This window comes from Primulina eburnea, chromosome 3 (genome assembly GCF_022965805.1).
Source record: "Primulina eburnea isolate SZY01 chromosome 3, ASM2296580v1, whole genome shotgun sequence".
Taxonomy (NCBI): domain Eukaryota; kingdom Viridiplantae; phylum Streptophyta; class Magnoliopsida; order Lamiales; family Gesneriaceae; genus Primulina; species Primulina eburnea.
Genome location: NC_133103.1, coordinates 48904885 through 48925300, shown reverse-complemented (window position 1 = coordinate 48925300; position 20416 = coordinate 48904885). Strand labels below are relative to the sequence as shown.

The window sequence follows — 20416 nt, the reverse complement described above, 5'->3', positions numbered from 1 at the left end:
CTATGGAAAAACAGAGAAACGAAATTAGACAAACCGTCGCAATTTTGGATGTGAATTTGCTTCCAGGAGAATATTTCACCGTACTTTATAGGACACTGCTCCATGAGAAGATCAAAGGCTCAATTTTAACCACACATATGCGGGATCCACCAATTCATAGGCGGGGTCCATCAAATTCTTTAAAATCAATGGCCCAGATTATGTAGGGCACTGTCCCCACAGATAGCATCGACAGAACTGCTTCCAGGATTGATAAGTTGGTATATGTAATAAAAAAATATATATATATAAAAATTGACAACGGTACTTTGCCACTTTTTTAATTAAAAAAAAAAAGAAAAAGAAAAGTAAATTGTCAGTGGGGGCTAAAGCTTCTTTACTAAAATAAATGAACTTGCCACCTCTAGTGACGACTTTAGTATTTTATGTCATAAAGTCGCAATCTTTATTAGCGCTTTCTTTTATTTAATTTTGGAAAAGACAAAACATTCTGAAAACGTCAAAAGAAGTTACCAGTGACTACTTGTAACAATTTAATTAATTAATCGTTTTATATTAGATATTAACTTTTTATTAATTTGTTTTTAAAAAAACACCTAAAGAGCGATACATATACGTGTTTTGAAACATGGTAAAAAAAAGATGGAATAATTTTTTTTTTCACATTATGTTCATATAATTTTAATAATTCTATAAAAAATTTAATCGAAATATTTTATTCAATATAAGATATTTTGGAAATAATTTTTTTTGTTAGATGTTTTGGTAAATATAATTAAGCATGGCAAACATATTTTTCTTCAATTTCATTGATAAATTTATGTGTGAAGTTTTCAAAATTTGAAAAATGGACGAGATATGATAGTTATTGGTATTTTTTAAAAAAATTGAAATAGATTTTTATGATAATTTTATTAAATTTCAATAAGTGTCAAAAAGTTGGACTACTAAAGTATATATTATTCAATTCACACTATTAGTCCACAAGTCTGCATATTTTTTTTTAAATTTTATTTTTTTTCATCGGAGCGCTTATAAATGATTTCCATAATAATTTCAATAATTTTTGGTGACAAGTCGCCATTGTCATGTCTCAAAGTACTAAAACTTAAAAAATATAAACTAGTGAACTCGGATGGTAAAGTGATCGATAATATAATTAAAAAAAATTGAAAGATTGCAATTACAAATTTTAAAACAAAAAATATATTTTTTCCATGTATATTATGCTTATTATTATTAATTATAGTAACATTACTAAATTTTAATTTTATATTAAAAAATATTTTTAAAAATTACATAAACATACATGCTTGCGATAAATATGTAGATAATTAGTAACAGACGAAAATACCTATGCCCTATGTTATTACTAGTTTCGTTCGTGATTGCAAAAAAAAAAAAACAAAACAAAAAAAAGGGAAAAAAAATAAATTAATCTTTCTATAAAATCAAATTTGCGGGAAATAATGATGACAAAAATAATCTTTTCATAAGATTTAAAAATAATGATGACAAATGTGAGACAAGTTAATCAGTTCGAGATCTAATTATAATAATCTTTTCCCTCAACTCAAAAAATAAAATAAAAAAAACGTAAAACTTATAAGGTGACATTTATTTTTTAAAATTATACATAAATTTCTTTGCAAATATATTACATCAGGTAAGATTTCACCTTGCGACTACTTGTCATTGCCTATTTTTCTCTCCTAAAGTGGTACACATTTGGAGTGTGGTATTGTTTTATTGATGGCTTGTTCTCAAGAGGAGATGGAGTTATTTGCTATGATGATTCTAAGTGATTTGGTCTGAATATTGCAAGCACACTCAATGAAAATTCTCATTCGAATTCTGCAAGCAAAATTGATTGGGCTACCTTTTTGCTGGAAGAGAACAATGTGCCTTTTTAACGGATCGGGGCGGAGTTGCAACGACATGAAATCAATCCGATAATTCTGGAGACCACATCTTTTTAATCAACTATGTTTGGATGTATACGTGAGGGATAATATTTTGCGTAACCAAATTAATTAGTGTGGGGGTAGTGGTGCGTGATTCAAAAAGTTTTGTTATTGGTGCTCGAGTGTGTAATGAATTATTCGGGCTCAATTAAATGTGAAGAATGCGCGATTCAAAAGGTTTTGTTATTAGTGCTCAAATATGTTTAATAAATTACTCGGGCTCAATTAAAGGTGAAGAGTTGGCGGCTATTCGAGTTGGATGTATTTTTGTTACAAAACGAATTTACTAATGTGTGTATTTTCTTGTATAAAATTTTAAACTAAAAGATCATCATAATCAAAATCAAAACACCTTCACAATAAATAATAACCATTATTTTAAAAATAAAATCAAATAAAACCCAAAATTAATTTTACATAAAAAATGACATAAAATTATTATATATCACACAAAATTTATTATATATAAAATATTAAAATTTAATATAAATATATGCCTCACTGTGACAAAATATATTGATAGATTATAATACAATAGAAGTGGAAAAAATTGTTTCCATATGTAAAATAATTTCAATTTTTTCGGAATATATAATTTCAAACTCAGAAATCCATCATCCAATAATTAATAAAAAAAATAAACTTTCAACCAAAAGTCCAACTCTTATGCAATTGGCGGGGCATTGCGGGACCACACAGGAAAATTGCTCCTTGCATTTGGTCAACAGACTCCTCAACCAATGTCAGTAACACATGGGGAATTAATGGCGCTACGAAAAGGACTGAATATTGTATTGGAAAACGGATTCCAAAAAATTCATGTGGCGACCGACTCTCTTTTGGCGGTACAAGCAGTCACCAAACCACAAGATGAGTTGGGATACATTGGTACCATTGTGGCTGAGATAAATGGCTTGATTTCTAGCCCAAGGATATCATCCTTTAGTCATATTAAAAGATCCGCAAATGCAGTTGCACACGCATTAGCAAAATTTTCTGTTTCTTCTCCTGCACCGTTCTATTTGGTGCCTGGAGAGTTTCCACCTTGGCTTGTTGAATTTGTATTGAAAGACATTTGATTTCTTAATAAATATTACAAGTTCCCGTCAAAAAAAAAAAAAACATGAAAAATCATTTATATGATTAAAAATATAAATATTTATTACACACGAAAAAGAAAATAAAAAAAATAAAAAAGATTAAAACTTCAAACCCTAAACCCAATAGTTAAGTTTTGTTTCCACTGCGTAAAAGTCCACGATATCCTGATATGGGCGATCATCCCGCCGCCGCCGGCTCAGCCGCCGCGAAGCTGCCAATACCTGGAAAGAGAAACATACTCGTTACCAGCGCCTTGCCTTACGTCAACAACGTTCCTCACCTTGGCAACATCATCGGATGTAATTTTTACAATTTCACTATGCATGTTTAATATTTGCAAGCTTTCAGCAAGTATCTGGTGAATTATGTTCGTATCGAAAATTTTGAAGCTTTGGAATTATAATTAAAATATTCCTGTCAAATTTATTTGAATTTGAACTGGTTTTTTTTAATATGTTCTAAATTGTAAGAGCTGAATGATGCTCATCGGAGCATCCTATCTGGAAAATTGAGTTTATAATTTTTTTCCTTTTCGATGTGCAAGCTTCTTAGCTGCGCATGTCTTTATTGATGTTGTGAATCGTGTTAAATTTGTTTTTTTGTTGTTGTGCTATTAACCGAGTAACGGTCATGCTGGGTATGTTATGAAGATTTTCACACGATGTTGCCAATACATTGAAGTCTTGAAGTAGAATCAGAGAAACTTTCATTTATAACCGCTTACTTTATTAAGTCAGGACCTCAATTCAGTGGATCCCGTACCTCTACCATCAAAGTTTTTTTTTACCTCCCTATATTTTTTTTTGTGTGTTCGCTATTTCCAACAAGTCTATATGCATACATGGAATGATGGTTGGAGAAACTCATTTCTTGTGCGCAGTTATGCTTGCAAAGAAATGTTTCCAGGCATGGTGAATTTAATTTAGGAATTGCTATTTTCACTTATTTTCTCAACAGGTGTGTTGAGCGCTGATGTGTTTGCAAGGTATTGCCGAATTAGAGGGTATAATGTGTTATATATTTGTGGTACGGATGAGTACGGAACAGCAACAGAGACCAAGGCTATGGAGGAAGGGTGTTCTCCCAAAGAAATTTGTGACAAGTAATTTTATCATTCTGAACTCATGTTAAAGAATTAGTTGACTGTTATCTCTGGCCTTTTTTAATGTATTTTTCATGATTCTTTTAGTATTCCATGGGTATATGAATTTGATGAATATTTTCTTTGGATGAATAAAGGGGATTTGTATCAATATTTGTCACTGGTAATTGCAGAATGTTTTTTTTTTGAACGTAAAGACACTCTTTCTGTTATGTGATGTTAGTATTTAAGATATTTAACGTGTTGTGGCCTTTTCAAATAGTTGTTGCCAATTCAAGTATCAAGTCTAGACTGTCATTGGACTCTGATGCTTATTTATAGGACGGCATTTTCATACCCACCATCCAGGTCAATAAATAAAAGATAGGGCCTATTGTTCATTTTGTTAACAAAGATCTACCTTATATGCCATCCCCAATTGTGTTGAGCTTTGAAGTCAGCCTTCCTGATTTGAAAACTGACTTATCATTTTCCTTGTTACAAAAAATTGTACATCATTGCGAAGAAAGAAATATCTCATGATGAATGATTGAGCCAGCATATGAAACTGTACTTTATTTGTCCCATAAGCAATATGTTCATTATTCTGTTTTAATTTTGCTTTCTCCGTTTTTTTAACGGCAGATATCATTTTATTCATAAAGAAGTGTATGACTGGTTTAATATAAATTTTGATGAGTTCGGGCGCACCTCAAGTCCGCAGCAGACTGAAGTTTGTCAAGAAATTTTCAAGAAACTCTTGGAAAATAATTGGCTCTCTGAAAACACAATGCAGCAGGTGCGCATGATAATTCCTGAATATTTTTCTAACTCTGGGATTTTATTATGGTTATCCTTTGCTCTTGGTTCCTGTGCTTCATGCGATAATTTAATGTCATGATATGTTTCTCTAACCAATTGACATAATTTAGAAGTTCATATATAATGATGTCTTCATGCAGCTCTATTGTGAGACTTGTAAAAGATTCTTGGCTGATCGGCTTGTAGATGGTAATTGTCCGACTCCGGGTTGTGGTTATGATTCTGCTCGTGGAGATCAATGTGAAAAGTGTGGAAAGCTATTAAATCCGACGGAACTTCTAGATCCGAAATGCAAGGTGTGCTAATGAAACTGTTGCCTCAGACTCATTTTCTTGGATCAATGATTTGGTGACATTGAGTTGTCCTTCAATTGATCTTAATTGCATTGTGGTGCAAGTTATACACAAACTTCTAACCAAGAAAAAGTGAAAAAAGAATATATTTAGAATTAATTTTAAGCAGTTCAGCAGTTGCAGGGAGTAGAATAAAAAATTTGAGTCTGCTTCATGTACAGGTCTGTCGCAATACTCCACATATTCGTGACACAGATCACTTGTTCCTTGAGCTTCCTTTGCTGAAGGATAGGTTAGAAGAATACATTGGCAACATGTCATTGGCTGGAGGGTGGAGCCAGAATGCTATCCAAGCAACACATGCTTGGCTCAAAGAAGGGTTGAGACCGCGATGTATTACTAGAGATTTGAAATGGGGTGTTCCGGTTCCACTTGAGAAATTTAAGGATAAGGTGAATTTAGATGAGAAGAGTTGTGTTGAAACATAAATTGTGATTTGGGCCCAGAGTTTAAATTACCTTGGAATGGATATCAATCAAGAAAATGCCCATTATTGGCATTATTTCCGTATAACATGTTCTGTTTTGATGACTAGGTTTTCTATGTGTGGTTTGATGCGCCAATAGGATATGTTTCAATCACAGCATGCCATACAACTGAGTGGGAGAAATGGTGGAAGAACCCTGAAAATGTTGAACTGTACCAATTTATGGGCAAGGACAACGTGCCATTTCATACTGTAAGCATAAACGAGTTTAAGTTATGCTGTTTAAGTAATATTTGATGCATGGTATAATGTGACATATAAGCAAAGCATCATCAGAAATCATTGTCTTTTGCTGGATTTTTCTAATAGTTGTTTTTAAAGGTTTTCTTGATTGTTCTCTTGGTAACTGGCTATTGGCAGCCAATCTGACATGGATATTATTTGGTGATATTTCCTCTTTCCATATTTAAAACTGCTGAGTCACTGAGCATGTCTCTAGTTGGTGATTTTTTCTCTCTCTGGATTATAACTGGTGTCACTTCTGCTAATGATTCTCATACAGGCACCAATACAATGTCAATGGTCATAAATGCAATATCTTGTAAATTACTTATAGATTGAAGTGTTTATTTGTTAGGAGCTTCTAGAAAGTATTTGTGAAAATTCTTTTGTTTGGATGGTGTTTAACAAGATGGGAAAAAAGGAGTTCTTGTCAATTTGATATCAACGGTGAACGAGAGATTTTAGACCAAAGACCATGTTCCTCACAAGGCATTGAAGGCAAAGCTGTTGAACTTGAGTGCTCTGCAGAAGGGTAGTCGGTTTAGGCATGTGAAATGCTTTTTGAGGGATTGGACTAGGTTTCTAAAATTTTTTTGGATAGAAGAAAACTATGTTGGCTATTGAATAGAGAAGTAGTGATTCAAGGTAGATGTATATATTGATTACATTGAAATTCCAATATTATAAACTTCGAATCCAATAACTCCTTTTCTTAGCAATAGGGTTTAGATTTTTCCAACAGATTGCACAATCACTAATCTGCTTGTACATTCTGTATTCAGCATCTTGAGTGTTTATTATACTATTGTTGTGAAAATTGGTAGATTAAAGCTATGCAAGTGCTACAACCACATTTGGGTGCTACACCCTATTCATTTGGGTAATAGTTGTTTGATATTGATTCTGTGAAACCAAAATTTTCGTGTGGATGAACCATGGATGTGAGTTTTTCTTTGTTTTCTCTCGTGGGTGTGGACCACTTGGTAGGGAGAGGTGATAGCTTTTTCGAATCTTACTCCTTCATTTACATTAACTTCATTGACCTGGTTATTTGGTGGCAATCCTTTGTTAACAGGGTTAGTAAACTACGTCATAGTTGTCAATCGCGTGTAGCGCCCCGTAGCGCAGAGGTTGCCCGTGGCTATAGCGCGTAGCGAGGGCTATTTGAAAGTGTAGCGCCACAAGCATATAAATATATAATATATAACATATACTAACATCAATTCAATCTTTCATTCTTAAATAGCAAATATATAAGTTCAAAGCATATAAAACCTCAATTCTAAAACTAGAAAAACATAATTTAAAATTCATCTTCATCTTCCTCATCAAGATCGAGACCATCTTCTTCATTTGAAATTGCATAACGTTCGGCATCATTCTCTTCTTCACTTTCTTCATCAAAGTCAAATTCATCATCATCTATAAAATTCAGTGTGGAAGATGTTTCTATAGGCCTTTTCCCTCTAGACTTAGATGTGGCCGCCTTTGAGCTTCCTGTAGATGTAGGGGTCGCCTTCGAGGCCCCTTTGGGTTTCCTCAATGTGTAAGGAGATTCATCTACTCCAACAGCATCTGCAACATCTTGCCAAGTTAAATCATCACCATCATGAACAAAGTCAGGCTCTTCATCCTCCAGTCTCCCTAGCAGCCATTCATTGCCATCATCCACTTCAGTCAATATGATAGGATCGATGGTATCACGACTATCGTATCTACGCCTCAGAGCTCTGTTGTATTTGATGAACACCAAATCATTCAGTCGTTTTTGCTCCAATCTATTCCTTTTCTTGGAATGAAGCTGCATTTATTTATATATGTTTATAAGGCACGTGGCACGAGAACAAATTCTTAAAACTTCACAGTAATAGAAAATAAAAATTGTAATATTATAAAAACTTACATGTTCAAACACACTCCAATTGCGCTCGCAACCAGAGGAGCTACAAGTGAGACTGAGTATCTTTTGGGCAAGTTTTTGTAACTTTGGCGTCGAAGCTCCATATGAGTTCCACCATGCAGCTAGTTAATAACAATAGTTATATTAATATATCTCATTGAATTTATTTCAAAAAAATAAGGAAAAACTTGATTTTCATACCTGGTGATACAACATTTCTCATTTTGATTGCAACTTCCTTCCCAAAAAGACCTTCGGCTTGTTTGTATTTTAACAACTCTGTATGTATTTTTGTCTCCGTCTCAGCATCAAAAGTCAACCTACTGATTGCATTGTACAACCCCGTAACTACTTCCTCATCTTGTTCTATCTCAGAGTTTGAGTAAAAGAACTGAGGGTTCAAGAAATAACCCGCTGCATGCAAATCTTGATGGAGTTGCAACTGCCACCTATTGTCGATTATCTCAAAAACCTCTTTGTACCTATCTTCGTTATTACCAAAGGCTTTTGCTATTTTCTCCTTAGCCCTATCCATTGCCTCGTATATATAACCCATGGCAGGCTTCTTCTCCCCATCCACCAACCGAAGTACCTCCAACAATGGGCCACCAACTTTCATAGCATAAATGATAGAATTCCAAAATGAAGGCATCAAAATAATTTTCTGTGCTTGCTTACCGGTCTGTTCCTTCGCAAATTTGCTTTTACTCCAATTTTCTGAAGTAAACATCTTTCTCAAATGTTGCTTATGCTGCTGAAAGCTTCTCATAGTCAAGAAAGCGGTGGCAAAACGAGTTTTAGCTGGCCTGATAAGGTCTCTTTGGCCGGTGAACTCTCTCATCATGTTCAACAACAGAGTTCGGTTGTAAATATATCCATTAACATTAATTGCCCGCTCAAGTGCCCTCTTCAAATCTGACATTTTGAATATGTCCTCAAAAATCAAGTCCAAACAATGTGCTGCACACGGGGCCCAATACAAGTTTGGATATTTATCCATCAACTTCTTTCCTGTAAAGAACAAGAGAATAAAATGATAGTTAATGAAAATGAAACTAATCAACGAAAGTTAAAAGACGTTATAACCCATGTTTTCAAAACTGGACCGGACCGGCCGGTTGGACCGGTTCAACCGTGAACCGGCCTCCAGACCGGTCCGGACATAAATAAAAACCCGGAAAACAGGTTTAATCGGAAAAAACCGGTTAAAACCCGGTTCAACCGGAAAAACCGGAAACCGGCCGGTCTTCAGGAACCGGCCGGGTCTGTGAAATTATTAAAAAATTGCCCAGAGATCGGCGACGGTTATTTCAAAAACCGTCGCTATATAGCGACGGTTAAAGAATAACCGTCGCAATTTAGCGACGGTTTGTTTAAAACCGTCGCTAAATAGCGACGGTTTTTGATGTTTGCTACTTTTTTTTATAATTAATCTTGATGTTTAATTGGGCACTTAAACTTGGTCATCCCTATTTGGTTACATGTTATGTGTAATTTGGATTTTTGAATTTGAAAAATGATTTTTATTTTGATATTTATTGTAATTTTCATCTTAAAAATTAAATAAAAACTATAAAAACATAAATAATCAATATTTTACTATTTTATTTATTATATAAAATAAATAAAATATTAATTATATTGATCCGGTTCAACCGTCCGGTCGAACCGGTTGAACCGGTTGAACCATTTTTTAAGGCTTGACCGGTTCGATTAACGGTCCGGTTATAAAAACACTGGTTATAACTTAGTATATTAGATTTTCTTACCCGCATAAACATTATTTGATGCACTGTCAGTGACCACTTGAACAATATTATTCACCCCAACTTTTTGCACAAACTTGTCAAGCAACTCAAACATCTTCTCACCCGTGTGAGAGTAGCTAGATGCATCAACTGATTCAATAAACATGCTACCTTTTGGGGTATTCACCAAGAAATTGATAAGTGATCTCCCCTTTCTATCTCTCCACCCATCAGCCATCAAAGTACAACCATTCTTCGCCATCTCCTCTTCATTTTGTTTCAAAATCAGCTTTGTGTGGTTGATCTCCTCCTTTAAAAGTGGTTCTCTCACCTCATGGTAACTAGGTGGTTTCATCCCAGGACCATATTGTCCAATTGCTTCGATCATTGGCTTCAAGCTGTCATATTTGACCGCATTGAATGCGATCCCTGCATCATACATCCACCTTGCAAATTTTTGAACTGCATCAGACCTCAACTTTTTCTGAACTTCATTAAATTGGGGTGCTTTACCACCTTGATTCTTTGCGTCCAGCTTAAAGAAAGCATTTATAGGACCCAAGGACCGTGGTTTTTTGGGCATTAACATTGACGAGTTGCCCGAGGAAGAAATAGATGCCGGCCGCTTTCCACGAGAGGATGGATCCCCGTGTGTATCAATATCATCTCCTTGCTCTTCTATATCAAAAACATCATCAAAGTGAGGCATGGAATCCATGATAGTTTTTTGGGCTAACTTTTCTTCAAAATAATCTTTCATTTCTTGCTTGACAATTGCTGGGGCTTTTGGACAAAGTTTTGTATTTTTAAATCCTCCAGCAAGATGTTTGAGCCTTGTTATCCCACCTTTTGTAACTTTTTGACAAAAGTTGCATAATATTCCATCAGAAATCTTGTCCGGATTAACCATCCTCCCATAGTTCCATCCAATATCTTTTTTTCTCAATTCTTCTTGTTGGTTTTCCATCTTATAATCTCTGAAATCAAGAAAAAAAATTGATTATACATTGAGGAAATCCAATAAGCAAATGGCAGTAGTCTGTAGGCTAGTAGCTAATATTCCAGATAATCAAATTTGCTAGTAACTTATATTATAATGTTCATTAAAATTTGGCAGTAACTTATATTAAAATATTCCTACGCCTACTGCATCCATGGAATGAATTATATGTATTCGGAAATCAGACTAATTGCAAGAATAGGCATGAATATTTAGAATTATGAAGAAAACAAAAAAGGAAAAAAAAAAGAGAAGAGCATAATATTACCGAAATGAAGCGATGGAAAGTGGTGGCCAGATGTCCGGCGGTCGGCGGTCGGCTCCCGGCGGTCGGCGGTGCAAGGCAAGATTTCTTGGGCGTGGTGTTGCTGCTGGGAGAAGTGGAGAAGAAAGCGTAGAAAGCGTTCTGCTGTAGGGTTGTATATTTAAATGGGCCTAAATTATTTAGGCAAAATGGGCCTAAAATTGGCAGTACAAATTGGGCCCAAAAGTGGGTGGAAAAACTGGGCTGAAGTTTCTTACACATAGCGCGCTATTTCAGCGCTACAGAAATACCGATATAGCGAGGAAAGCGACGATAGCGCTCGCTATTTGCAAGTGGCTCGCGCGTAGCCCCCTGTAGCGACCGGGCAACGCTACGCCTCGCTACGCGCTATAGCGAGCGCTACAAGCGCTTTTGACAACTGTGAACTACGTTTCGTTTTTTTTGGGTGTAATATTGCTTTGTTTATTCTATTGTTACTTTTCAGGTGATGTTCCCTTCTACACTTCTCGGAACTGGTGAAAACTGGACTTTGATGAGAACCATTAGTGTTACAGAATACTTGAATTATGAATCAGGTTATTTATCCAATGGATCAAATAATCAAATGTATACTTTCTTGGGAATAGATAATACCCTCAATTCAAAATCTCCTATAAATATTCACCCTTATCGAATTGTTTCACGGTCTTTTGTATAGGAAAATTTTCCAAGACCAAGGGGATTGGAGTTTTTGGGAATGATGCAAAAGACACCAACATTCCGGTGGAGGCGTGGAGGTATTATTTGTTGACAAATAGGCCAGAGGTATGTCTTTGTACTTGAAGTACCTTGAAAACATTCCTATATAATTAATGACTGAATGCTTAATTTTTAATTGATAGGTATCAGATACGTTGTTTACATGGGTTGACTTGCAAGCAAAGTTAAATAGTGAGCTGTTGAACAATCTTGGAAATTTCGTTAATAGAGTCTTGAGTTTCATCGCTAAGGACCCAGGTCGCGTACCTTATTTCTTTTAGAACTTTTGAAATCGTGCTCTCATTTGGAAATACCTAATTGATTTCTTGAAGACTATTTATGGATTATAGCTCAGGCTTGGTTGGTTTCTTAAAGACTATGTATTGAAGCTTAGAGAGTATTCTTTTTTAACTGTTTTTTAATTTGATTCCATTAGTAGAATTTGTATTCAGTTGAGTCATTTACCATCAGAAAATATATAATTTAGTTCCTGTCATTTAACTCGTGGTCGTAACAATAGCCTTGAATTTTTTGGGGAGCATCACTTTATCACTCTATCCATGAATTTCTAATATAAATTATCGACATGTTAATGCTGTAGAGAGTGGAGGAAATTTCAAATTTTCGCAGCCTTTTCCTTTTGGTGTGTGCTGTTACGGGCCCAATTATTATGGGGCCTGTGTATTTAACAAGATTAAGTCCCAATTCAGGAAGGTCCAAAGGTATTTACATTTCACGTGGAAGGAGAGGAAATGAAAAGAATAAAATAAGAGGAAGGAAAGGGGGTACACATTGTACTACCGGGTTTCTTGGTTGGGATGGCAACCACACTGTTGAATGCAAGGATTGATGCATTGGAAGATAGGGTGCTGATTTTTGTGGAAAAAATGAATTCTATGGTGCTGAATATGAACTCTATCGGGTGCTGGAGTTACAGGAGAATTTGAATTCAATAGGCAAAACAGTGAATGAGTTGGTAAACTACAAAAGGTGGTTGGAGCAGGTAATTGGAGGAGAAGAAAGGGCGGAAGTGGGGGACAAGATTGATAACAGTTGCTCAACAACGAGGAAAAGAAACCCAACAAGCTAGCTGTTGAGGTGAAAGTGACCGATGAAGAGAATGATCAAGGCAGTGTGGACGTGGGAAAAATCATGAAAGAGGTTGAACGGCTGGATTTTGGGGGAGTTAAGGCCACGGGGGAATTCTTAGCAGAGGAATTGCATATCGTTGAAGGCAAGCAAAATATTGAAGAAGACCTGATAGAGATAAAGAAGAAGCGGGCTCTCAAACAAGGAGTTATACCTGAGATTGCTGGAATATACCTAGTTGGAAGGGCATCCGAGGCTGAACCATTCTCCAAAATAACCATGGGTTCCCCGATCAATCAATCAGAAATCATGTTCAGTTGTATGAATGATCCTGCACGTCCTTGGTTCCAATGGTTTAAGAAGAAATTCTAGGTAAGGCAATGCCTTTGTGGAAATGTCTTGCTGCATGGATGCCAGGGCATCACGATGGAGTGAGTAGTATGTGGCTAATCTAGTGGGCCGTACAAGAAGAAGAATTTAAGCCCTTGCCTTTTTTGCTTTGGTTATGGATGAGCTGACGGGGACGTATTCAGGATGAGGTAGCTTGGTGTATATTGTTTATAGATGATATTGTCCTGATAGACGAAACTAAAGAAGGTGCAAATACAAAATTAGATAGATGATGTGAAACTCTTGAAAATAAATGTTTTAGAATTAGTTGCTCAAAAACGGAATATCTAGCCGGTAACTTTAGTCCTGAATCTAGACGAATGAGTAGCCCAATTGAGATTGAGTTCGAGAAGTCCCGGAGTGAGAAGCTTTTCACAATTTAGGATCTATTATCCAAAAGACTGGGGGGACATTAGAGAGGATATAGACCCATAATATTAAATTATTGTGGATGAAATGGAGGATGAAATCAAAAGTCCTATGCGATAGAACGATGATTGCCAGATTGAAAAGAAATTGTTATAAGACTATTGTTCGAGTTCGACCAACGATGCTTTATGGCTCAGAGTGTTGGGCCACTATAGGACTACATATGCATAAGATGACGGAAGCAGAGATGCATATGTTAAGATGTATGAGTAGCAAAACGCGCAAAGATAAAATTACGAATGAAAAGGATTATGAGTTGTTTAGGTGTAGCCTCTTAGATTATAAGATTAGGGAGAGACGTCTAACATGGTTTGATCATGTGAAGAGGAGACTAAACACCCTCGATCCGACATATCTTAGATTGACAGGTTAATGAAAGAAGTAGAAAGTGGGGCAAGTCATTGAAAACTTTGATAATAGGTGATTAAGGAGGATATCTGAGATTTTTGTTTAAAAGATGACATGTGAGATATATACTTAGTTTGGAGAACTAATATCTATGTAGCCGACCCGCAACTAGTTGGAATGTGCTATGATGACGATGAATTCGTCAAAACTCCTTTGCGTTCGTAATGCCTGAACGGTCTAGACAGCAAGGGGAAGTTCAGTGACCTTACCTAATCAAGGTTACTACCATTACTTCAACATTGTTGTTAACAGGCATGTTTAGTAGAGAAATCAAAGTCCAATGCTCTTTACCAACTTGGCAGCAGGTGTAACCAACGGTTCCAAAGCATAACTAGAACCAGACAAAGGGAAACAAACAACACTTTTTGAGAAAGCTCTTTCTCTGTTAATAGACACTACACTTGAAATCAAGGAGCATATCTGTGGCAACGGCGAGAATTTTCAGCATTTAGTTGGTGATATATCACAAGGCTGAGTGACATGAATTTATTCATGACATGGCCAAGGCCTTCGACGAGGAACAAGAAGAGTTTCTCCCCACATCTCTTTTGAAGGATTTTACCTTTCTATATCCACATATTGCTTACTGTTTCCCAGCCAGTGTTGTGTTTGAAAAATCACGCATAGGAGTGGAAGTTCAAGTTGACAACATGTTATCAAAATTAAATTCTGGAGCCAAGCAAAAAAGGAACTTTAAAACCCAACTACCAACTCTAAGCCTTGAGGACAAGGCTAATCTTAAGGAGGTTACAATTGGGCCTAGATATTTAACAAGATTAAGGCCCAATTCAGGAATCCCCATAGGCGTTTACAGTTCACGTGGAAGGAGGGGAAATGAGAAGAATAAAATGAGAGGAGAGGGAAGGGAGTATGCATGCAGTTATTGTTTGAGAGTTGTGTTACTAGCGTTGCTAGGGTGAAGGGAGAATTATCCCTTGTACAAATATTTCTTCTCTGGGAAATATATTTCAATATATGTAGTTCATTTGATCTGTTAAAGTGCAAATACTAGATTGTACTCCTAACACGTGCATTACAATTTTTTGGTTGATAATAACATGTTGCAATTTATTAAGAATCAATACATAAAAAATGCCTCTTTAAGCTTCCTTGTGAATGACATTTTGTTAACCACTAAAAAATACCCTTGGAAAATATTTTTAAAGCCAAAGCAGTTAACAGAGTATCAGTGTTTGAATGTGTGCCCTGAGGCTCGGTACTATGATGTAGATTGTATCCTTTGATTGATTCACTGTTGAAATTTTTTTGAGGGGACCTTCCAACCTTTTTAATATATTCTTTTATTACGTCAGGTTCCGGATATGGTTCTATCATTCCTGACGCTCCTGATGTGTATTCTCATCCATTGACCATGACCCTGGGAGAAAGAATTAATAATTATGTAGATCAGTATATAGAAGCTATGGAGAAGGTAATCAAAATATGTAGCTGTCAATTATGCTGTTACGTAATTTTGACTTGAACTTTTGAAGGACTTTATGCCGCAATGATTTACATTTTAACGACCTTGATTCAGGTGAAATTAAAACAAGGGTTGAAGATTGCCATGACAATTTCTGGTGAAGGAAATGCTTATTTACAAGTATATCCCTGTGACGTGCTCTAAAGATATTAATCTTTTGTATGCTAACTATATATTGATTGTGCAAAGGTTTTATGAGGTTATTTCGTTTTTAAGTGGGGTCCTGATTTTATTTTCTGCCATGGCTAACGGATCTATGATGGCTCTCATGTTGAAACATCAAACTTATATTCGCATTTCACTATGTAGGAAAGCCAATTCTGGAAGCTTTACAAAGAGGATCAAGCTTCGTGCTCCGTGGTTATGAAAACCGCGGCTGGATTGGTTTATCTTCTTGCATGTCTTTTAGAACCTTTTATGCCATCATTTTCCCTTGAGGTAATTTGACCCCATATACTTTTTCAATCTCCAGATGAGCTGCTGCATCATTAAACTGTTGTGTTACATTTACTTCCACGACTGTGTAGGTGCTTAAACAGCTGAATTTACCACTTGAAGGACAAGTTTCACTTTCTGACGAAAAAGGTGATATTGAAAAAGTTAAAAGACCCTGGGAGATTCTACCTTCAGGTCATAGAATTGGAACCCCGGCACCTTTGTTCAGAGAACTGGTATTATTCATTAACTTCTTTTTGGCAGCTTGTTTTTTGAATCAATGTAGCTGGAGTAATTATCATGTTTTGTTTCCTCCCTCTATATTATTCTGCCCTTATGTAATGTGCAGAAAGATGAAGAAGTGGAGTTCTATAAAGACAAATTTTCTGGAAGTCAAGCTGATAGGATTTTGAAAGCAAAAGCTGAAGCCAGGAAAATTTCTGAAAAACTTAAGGAAACAAAGATATCAGGTTATGCTCGTTCCGTGTTTTTTGATTAATTTAACGACCCTGTAGGCTGTAACTTGTGGTCTCCTTGGCTTTCCACTGTGCACTTGAAAACTGTTCTGCACTTAACTTTTTTCTCTCTTTAAAATCTGCACTTTCATCTGTTATTGTTTCATTTTTTGTGCTATTATGTGGAGATGAGGTGCTCTATAACCAGTTTTTTATGTGGTGCACTGCAAATGTGGTAAATGGACTTTTTTTGCTCTGTTTTCTTCTCTGTTTCTTGTAATTGTACGGTTATACTTGATGAATGAGGCATATAACGATTTATTTCTTCCTAGTTTATTATTTTCAAACACCAGCACACGATATTTTCTAAACTGAAAAATGAATATATGGATCATCTTTTAAAAAATAATAATAATGCTAGTTACGCTAATCAAGTATCAACCTTCTTATGTGGTTGTTATGCGGGTTGAATGAATAATTCCGGCGCTGATACGAGCACAGGAAAGATAAATGTTTCAGTCTCTTAAATTCTTGTTTTCATTTTCTTTCTTGCCTGAGCCTCACCCGCAAATTCCTCCCTCATTTTAAGCCTTAAATCACCACAACTCCAAACCGCTCAAGCACTGCCTTTACCAGTGGTGGTTGCCATTGCCATTGTGAGTAGATAGAGAGTTCCTCACGCTGTGACGAGCTTGGAGTTTTTTGCATGTGTTGGCTGTTCTTGTCCCTTCCCCTGTCATGCCTGGCAAAAAACAAATGGAAATTATTTGATATTGATTTGCGCATCATGACTTTCGAGTATATATTCTAGATATATCATTCTGCACTGATTCATGACATCGTATAATGTCGTGCATAACATTTTATTCAAAGTACCAAATATGGTGTAATTATTTATGATATTCCAAGTAATAATCATCTTAGAGTGCAGTTATTGCTTGTGAAGTTATAAACATGCCTTTGATGTCTTGTGCATTTTATGGTAGGGCATCTTATTTAGGAGACAATATTGAAAAGGAGAGCTATCTATGTTGAAGAGAGACAGATTATTATCGTCCATCACTCCTGCTTTCTAAAAATAGTTCATCATATATGTTAGTGTTATTTGATATTAGCGAGAAGAATTGGAAGATATGGTTTAATGTATTAATGTAAATTTGACCCGGGTGGAGAAAAGAAGTGAACATGAATTTCTTCTAAGTACGACATCAAGGGCTTCTAACTGAGATTGAATCCCTTATTATTCTATACTGAGGATGCGTGGAATTTTTTCATGTCAGTAACATTTCTTTGCTCCCTTTCACTAAAGCTCGATAAGTTTGGTACAATGCATGCTAAAAGAATGGAGCTTATGAGAATATTTATGATTTGTGCTACCAAAAGATGTTGATGACATACCATTCAGTTCTAGCTTTAACTATCATGCAACTTCTAGTAGCTCGAGATAAACTTGAAAAGTTTCTATTGGATGCTATTTTTCAGCCAGTGCCCATTAGCAGACGCCAGACAACAAGACGTTAAGGGAAGAGTAAAAACATGTCATAGAATATGAGGTTAGAAGACATTTGCCGATAGATCCACAATCTGAAAAGAAAAGAAATGAAAAAGTTGCAGAGAATATAGTTTATGCAATTGTTTCATTTTGGGTTTATTATGTAAAGAGTCCTCCTATGGCTTAGTGTTGAATAATACTAATGAAGAGGCATCAAGATCCCAATCAGTGCTCCCTATGCATGAAGTCTTTAAAAGTGTCTTGACCGAACCTTTAGAATTTTCTCTATACATAACAAGGAAGAGTTCCATGAACTTGAAATAAAGTTATTTTTTTCAGAAATTATGCTACACTAAATTGATGGAAACTTGATAGGATGTAAAGATAAACATGAAAATGAATGTGTCCTTTTCATGTTTCTCATCACTAGAATAATAAAATTAGTTGAGAATATATTGAAGCTTCTCCTACTTGTACTTCAGTAAGTATAAATGTAACGTTGTACATAGGAGTGATATTTTTGAAAATTTTAGTGTTTTGTTTCATTAAATCTCTCTCTCTCTCAACTGTAATGGTTGAAGTAGCATTTATCAGATGCTTCACAGAAGTAAATTTTTTTGTACCCGTATTTGATGTGGACATCAACTCATTGACAGAGGTACAAAAAGTAGGTTATTGTTGCTCAATTACAACTTATTTTTGTTCTTTATAGATGGGAAAACAAAGAAGGATCGGCCAAACAAATCAGCTGAGGTGAAACCTAAGGTTTCATCTCCTGCTGAAACAGAACTTTCCATAAGTAGACTGGATATTCGTGTTGGTCTCATTGTAAAGGCTCAAAAACATGCTGATGCTGATTCTTTATATGTCGAAGAGATTGATATTGGTGAAGATCAGCCTCGCACAGTTGTTAGTGGCTTGGTCAAGTACATTCCCCTTGAAGAGATGCAGGTTCCCTCTCTCTCTTTTATGGAGTCTTGTTTTATATGTACAACAATGAATATACCAGCACTCTAATGAGTGATAATATAAATTGACTCACAAATTGAAAGAATGATTTTTGTTAGAATCGAAAGGTATGTGTTCTCTGTAACTTGAAGCCTGCAGTCATGAGGGGTATAAAGTCACAAGCTATGGTCCTTGCGGCTTCTAATAGTGATCATACGATGGTAAGAAATTAGCATCATTTACTTATTGCCTCGTATTGTTCTGTGTCATGAAATTTTATCTTGTCATAGTTTCTTTTGGTTTGGAATTTGGATGTCTATTTTGACTGAAACTGGTCAAGGAAATCATGCCATTCCTTGTGACCCCTAAAAAAAAGTTGGGACTCGTTTTTGTTACAGTAGAGGACATTGTTTTGCGGTCTTCATCACTCATGGGCAAACTGTATTATGGTTAATAAGTGGATGCATTGAGTTTTTCTTATAAAAGTGAAACTAGTTTAACTGCTAGCAAAGTTCCCTGCATCTGGTTTCAGTGCTGCCATGTGCCAACATTACCTAAAACATTGTACAGTATTTAATAATCACTACGAGAGTAATTTCTACCCATGGCAATTGCAAAATAAGTAAGCAGTTTTGAAAGTTTCACATGGATGATGTTACTTGCTTAGGTTGAGTTGGTTGAACCTCCCCCAGACGCCCCTGTTGGTGAAAGGGTGACAGTCCAAGGGTTCGAAGGTTCGGCGGACGATGTTTTGAACCCTAAAAAGAAAGTTTGGGAAACTGTTCAAGCGGATTTGAAGACTTCCAGGGAGTTGGTAGCCTGTTACAAAGATTTGCCGCTTACAACATCAGCAGGTGTTTGTAGAGTTTCATCAATTAGTGAAGGCTCAATAAGGTAAGTTGAGCTTTCAAAACATTCGGATTTAAAGCAAAATAGAGGAAATTTGAGATTTCCCTTCAAAAAAAATTATAGTAAACCTTAATTTTATTTCGATATTGTTGCAAACAAGCATGAAAGTGCAAATCACATATTATTTCTGTAATAAATTCCGCAATTCCGCAGTTCACGGTGTATAACAAATTTTCATTTTTCTAGGGATATTAACACAGCTTTGGTTTTACTCTGTTGTGATATATCTTGTAAAAAATGGCTTGAAGTTTATCTCAATTCCTTGAAGACAATCCATGCTCTAAAATTCTCTATGCGTTAGTCAGACGTAAGATCGGCGATTAAGCGGATTCTATGGTATCAATATAATAAATTACATATTTTAACTTCAACATAATAACATTAAATTTATATAGATTTAAAATTACACAATTAATAGAATGTTATAAATTTACTCTAACTTTTCTATAATTTTCAACCATTTTTTTGTTATCAGAAACAAATTCAACATCATTATGATTTTTCTTTTCTTATTATGCAAAATCATTATCGCAAAGTTTGTGTTGGGACAAGCAAATAAATTTTATTTTTTTGTCAGATTTTGGTTTAAGACATATAAAAATTACCTTTAATTTGTTTAATTGAGCTTTTAATTTAAATTAAAAGTTAAAATATTTTTTTAATGGTGTTTAATTGAGTTTTTAATTTCAACTAAAAG

At 35.4% G+C, this 20416-nt stretch overlaps 2 protein-coding genes across 4 annotated transcripts; one reads left to right on the top strand and one right to left on the bottom strand.

The window, feature by feature from the left end:
* Positions 1–3178: 3178 nt before the first annotated feature.
* LOC140827777 (probable methionine--tRNA ligase) lies at positions 3179–19904 on the top strand. Of its 2 annotated transcripts, XM_073190605.1 has the most exons (17): positions 3180–3364; positions 4023–4167; positions 4792–4945; positions 5109–5264; positions 5483–5713; positions 5857–6000; positions 11428–11518; positions 11641–11747; positions 11825–11939; positions 15311–15429; positions 15535–15600; positions 15790–15918; positions 16008–16151; positions 16265–16385; positions 18575–18813; positions 18930–19031; positions 19478–19904. In XM_073190605.1, the coding sequence occupies exons 1-17, from the start codon at positions 3235–3237 to the stop codon at positions 19706–19708; spliced, it is 2424 nt and encodes an 807-aa protein (XP_073046706.1). In that variant the 5' UTR covers positions 3180–3234; the 3' UTR covers positions 19709–19904. The 2 variants fall into 2 exon arrangements, with proteins under 2 accessions (XP_073046707.1, XP_073046706.1); XM_073190606.1 differs by lacking the exons at positions 18575–18813; positions 18930–19031; positions 19478–19904 and adding an exon at positions 17357–18528 and having other exon boundaries at positions 3179–3364.
* Positions 6532–11387, bottom strand: LOC140827779 (uncharacterized). Of its 2 annotated transcripts, XM_073190608.1 has the most exons (5): positions 10947–11387; positions 9700–10655; positions 8132–8941; positions 7934–8052; positions 6532–7831 (listed from the first exon to the last, which is right to left on the bottom strand). In XM_073190608.1, exons 2-5 carry the CDS (start codon positions 10643–10645, stop codon positions 7334–7336), a joined length of 2373 nt encoding a protein of 790 aa, XP_073046709.1. In that variant the 5' UTR covers positions 10646–10655; positions 10947–11387; the 3' UTR covers positions 6532–7333. The 2 variants fall into 2 exon arrangements, with proteins under 2 accessions (XP_073046709.1, XP_073046708.1); XM_073190607.1 differs by having other exon boundaries at positions 9700–11387.
* Positions 19905–20416: the final 512 nt, after the last annotated feature.

Coding starts and splice junctions, on each gene's coding strand:
- LOC140827777 (XM_073190605.1), top strand. CDS start 3,235: ATGGGCGATCATCCCGCCGCCGCCGGCTCAGCCGCCGCGAAGCTGCCA. Junction 4,168..4,791: donor CCCAAAGAAATTTGTGACAA/GTAATTTTATCA, acceptor TTTTAACGGCAG/ATATCATTTTATTCATAAAG. Junction 18,814..18,929: donor TTCCCCTTGAAGAGATGCAG/GTTCCCTCTCTC, acceptor GATTTTTGTTAG/AATCGAAAGGTATGTGTTCT.
- LOC140827779 (XM_073190607.1), bottom strand. CDS start 10,645: ATGGAAAACCAACAAGAAGAATTGAGAAAAAAAGATATTGGATGGAAC. Junction 8,053..8,131: donor GAGAAATGTTGTATCACCAG/GTATGAAAATCA, acceptor GTTATTAACTAG/CTGCATGGTGGAACTCATAT. Junction 7,832..7,933: donor ATTGGAGTGTGTTTGAACAT/GTAAGTTTTTAT, acceptor AAATAAATGCAG/CTTCATTCCAAGAAAAGGAA.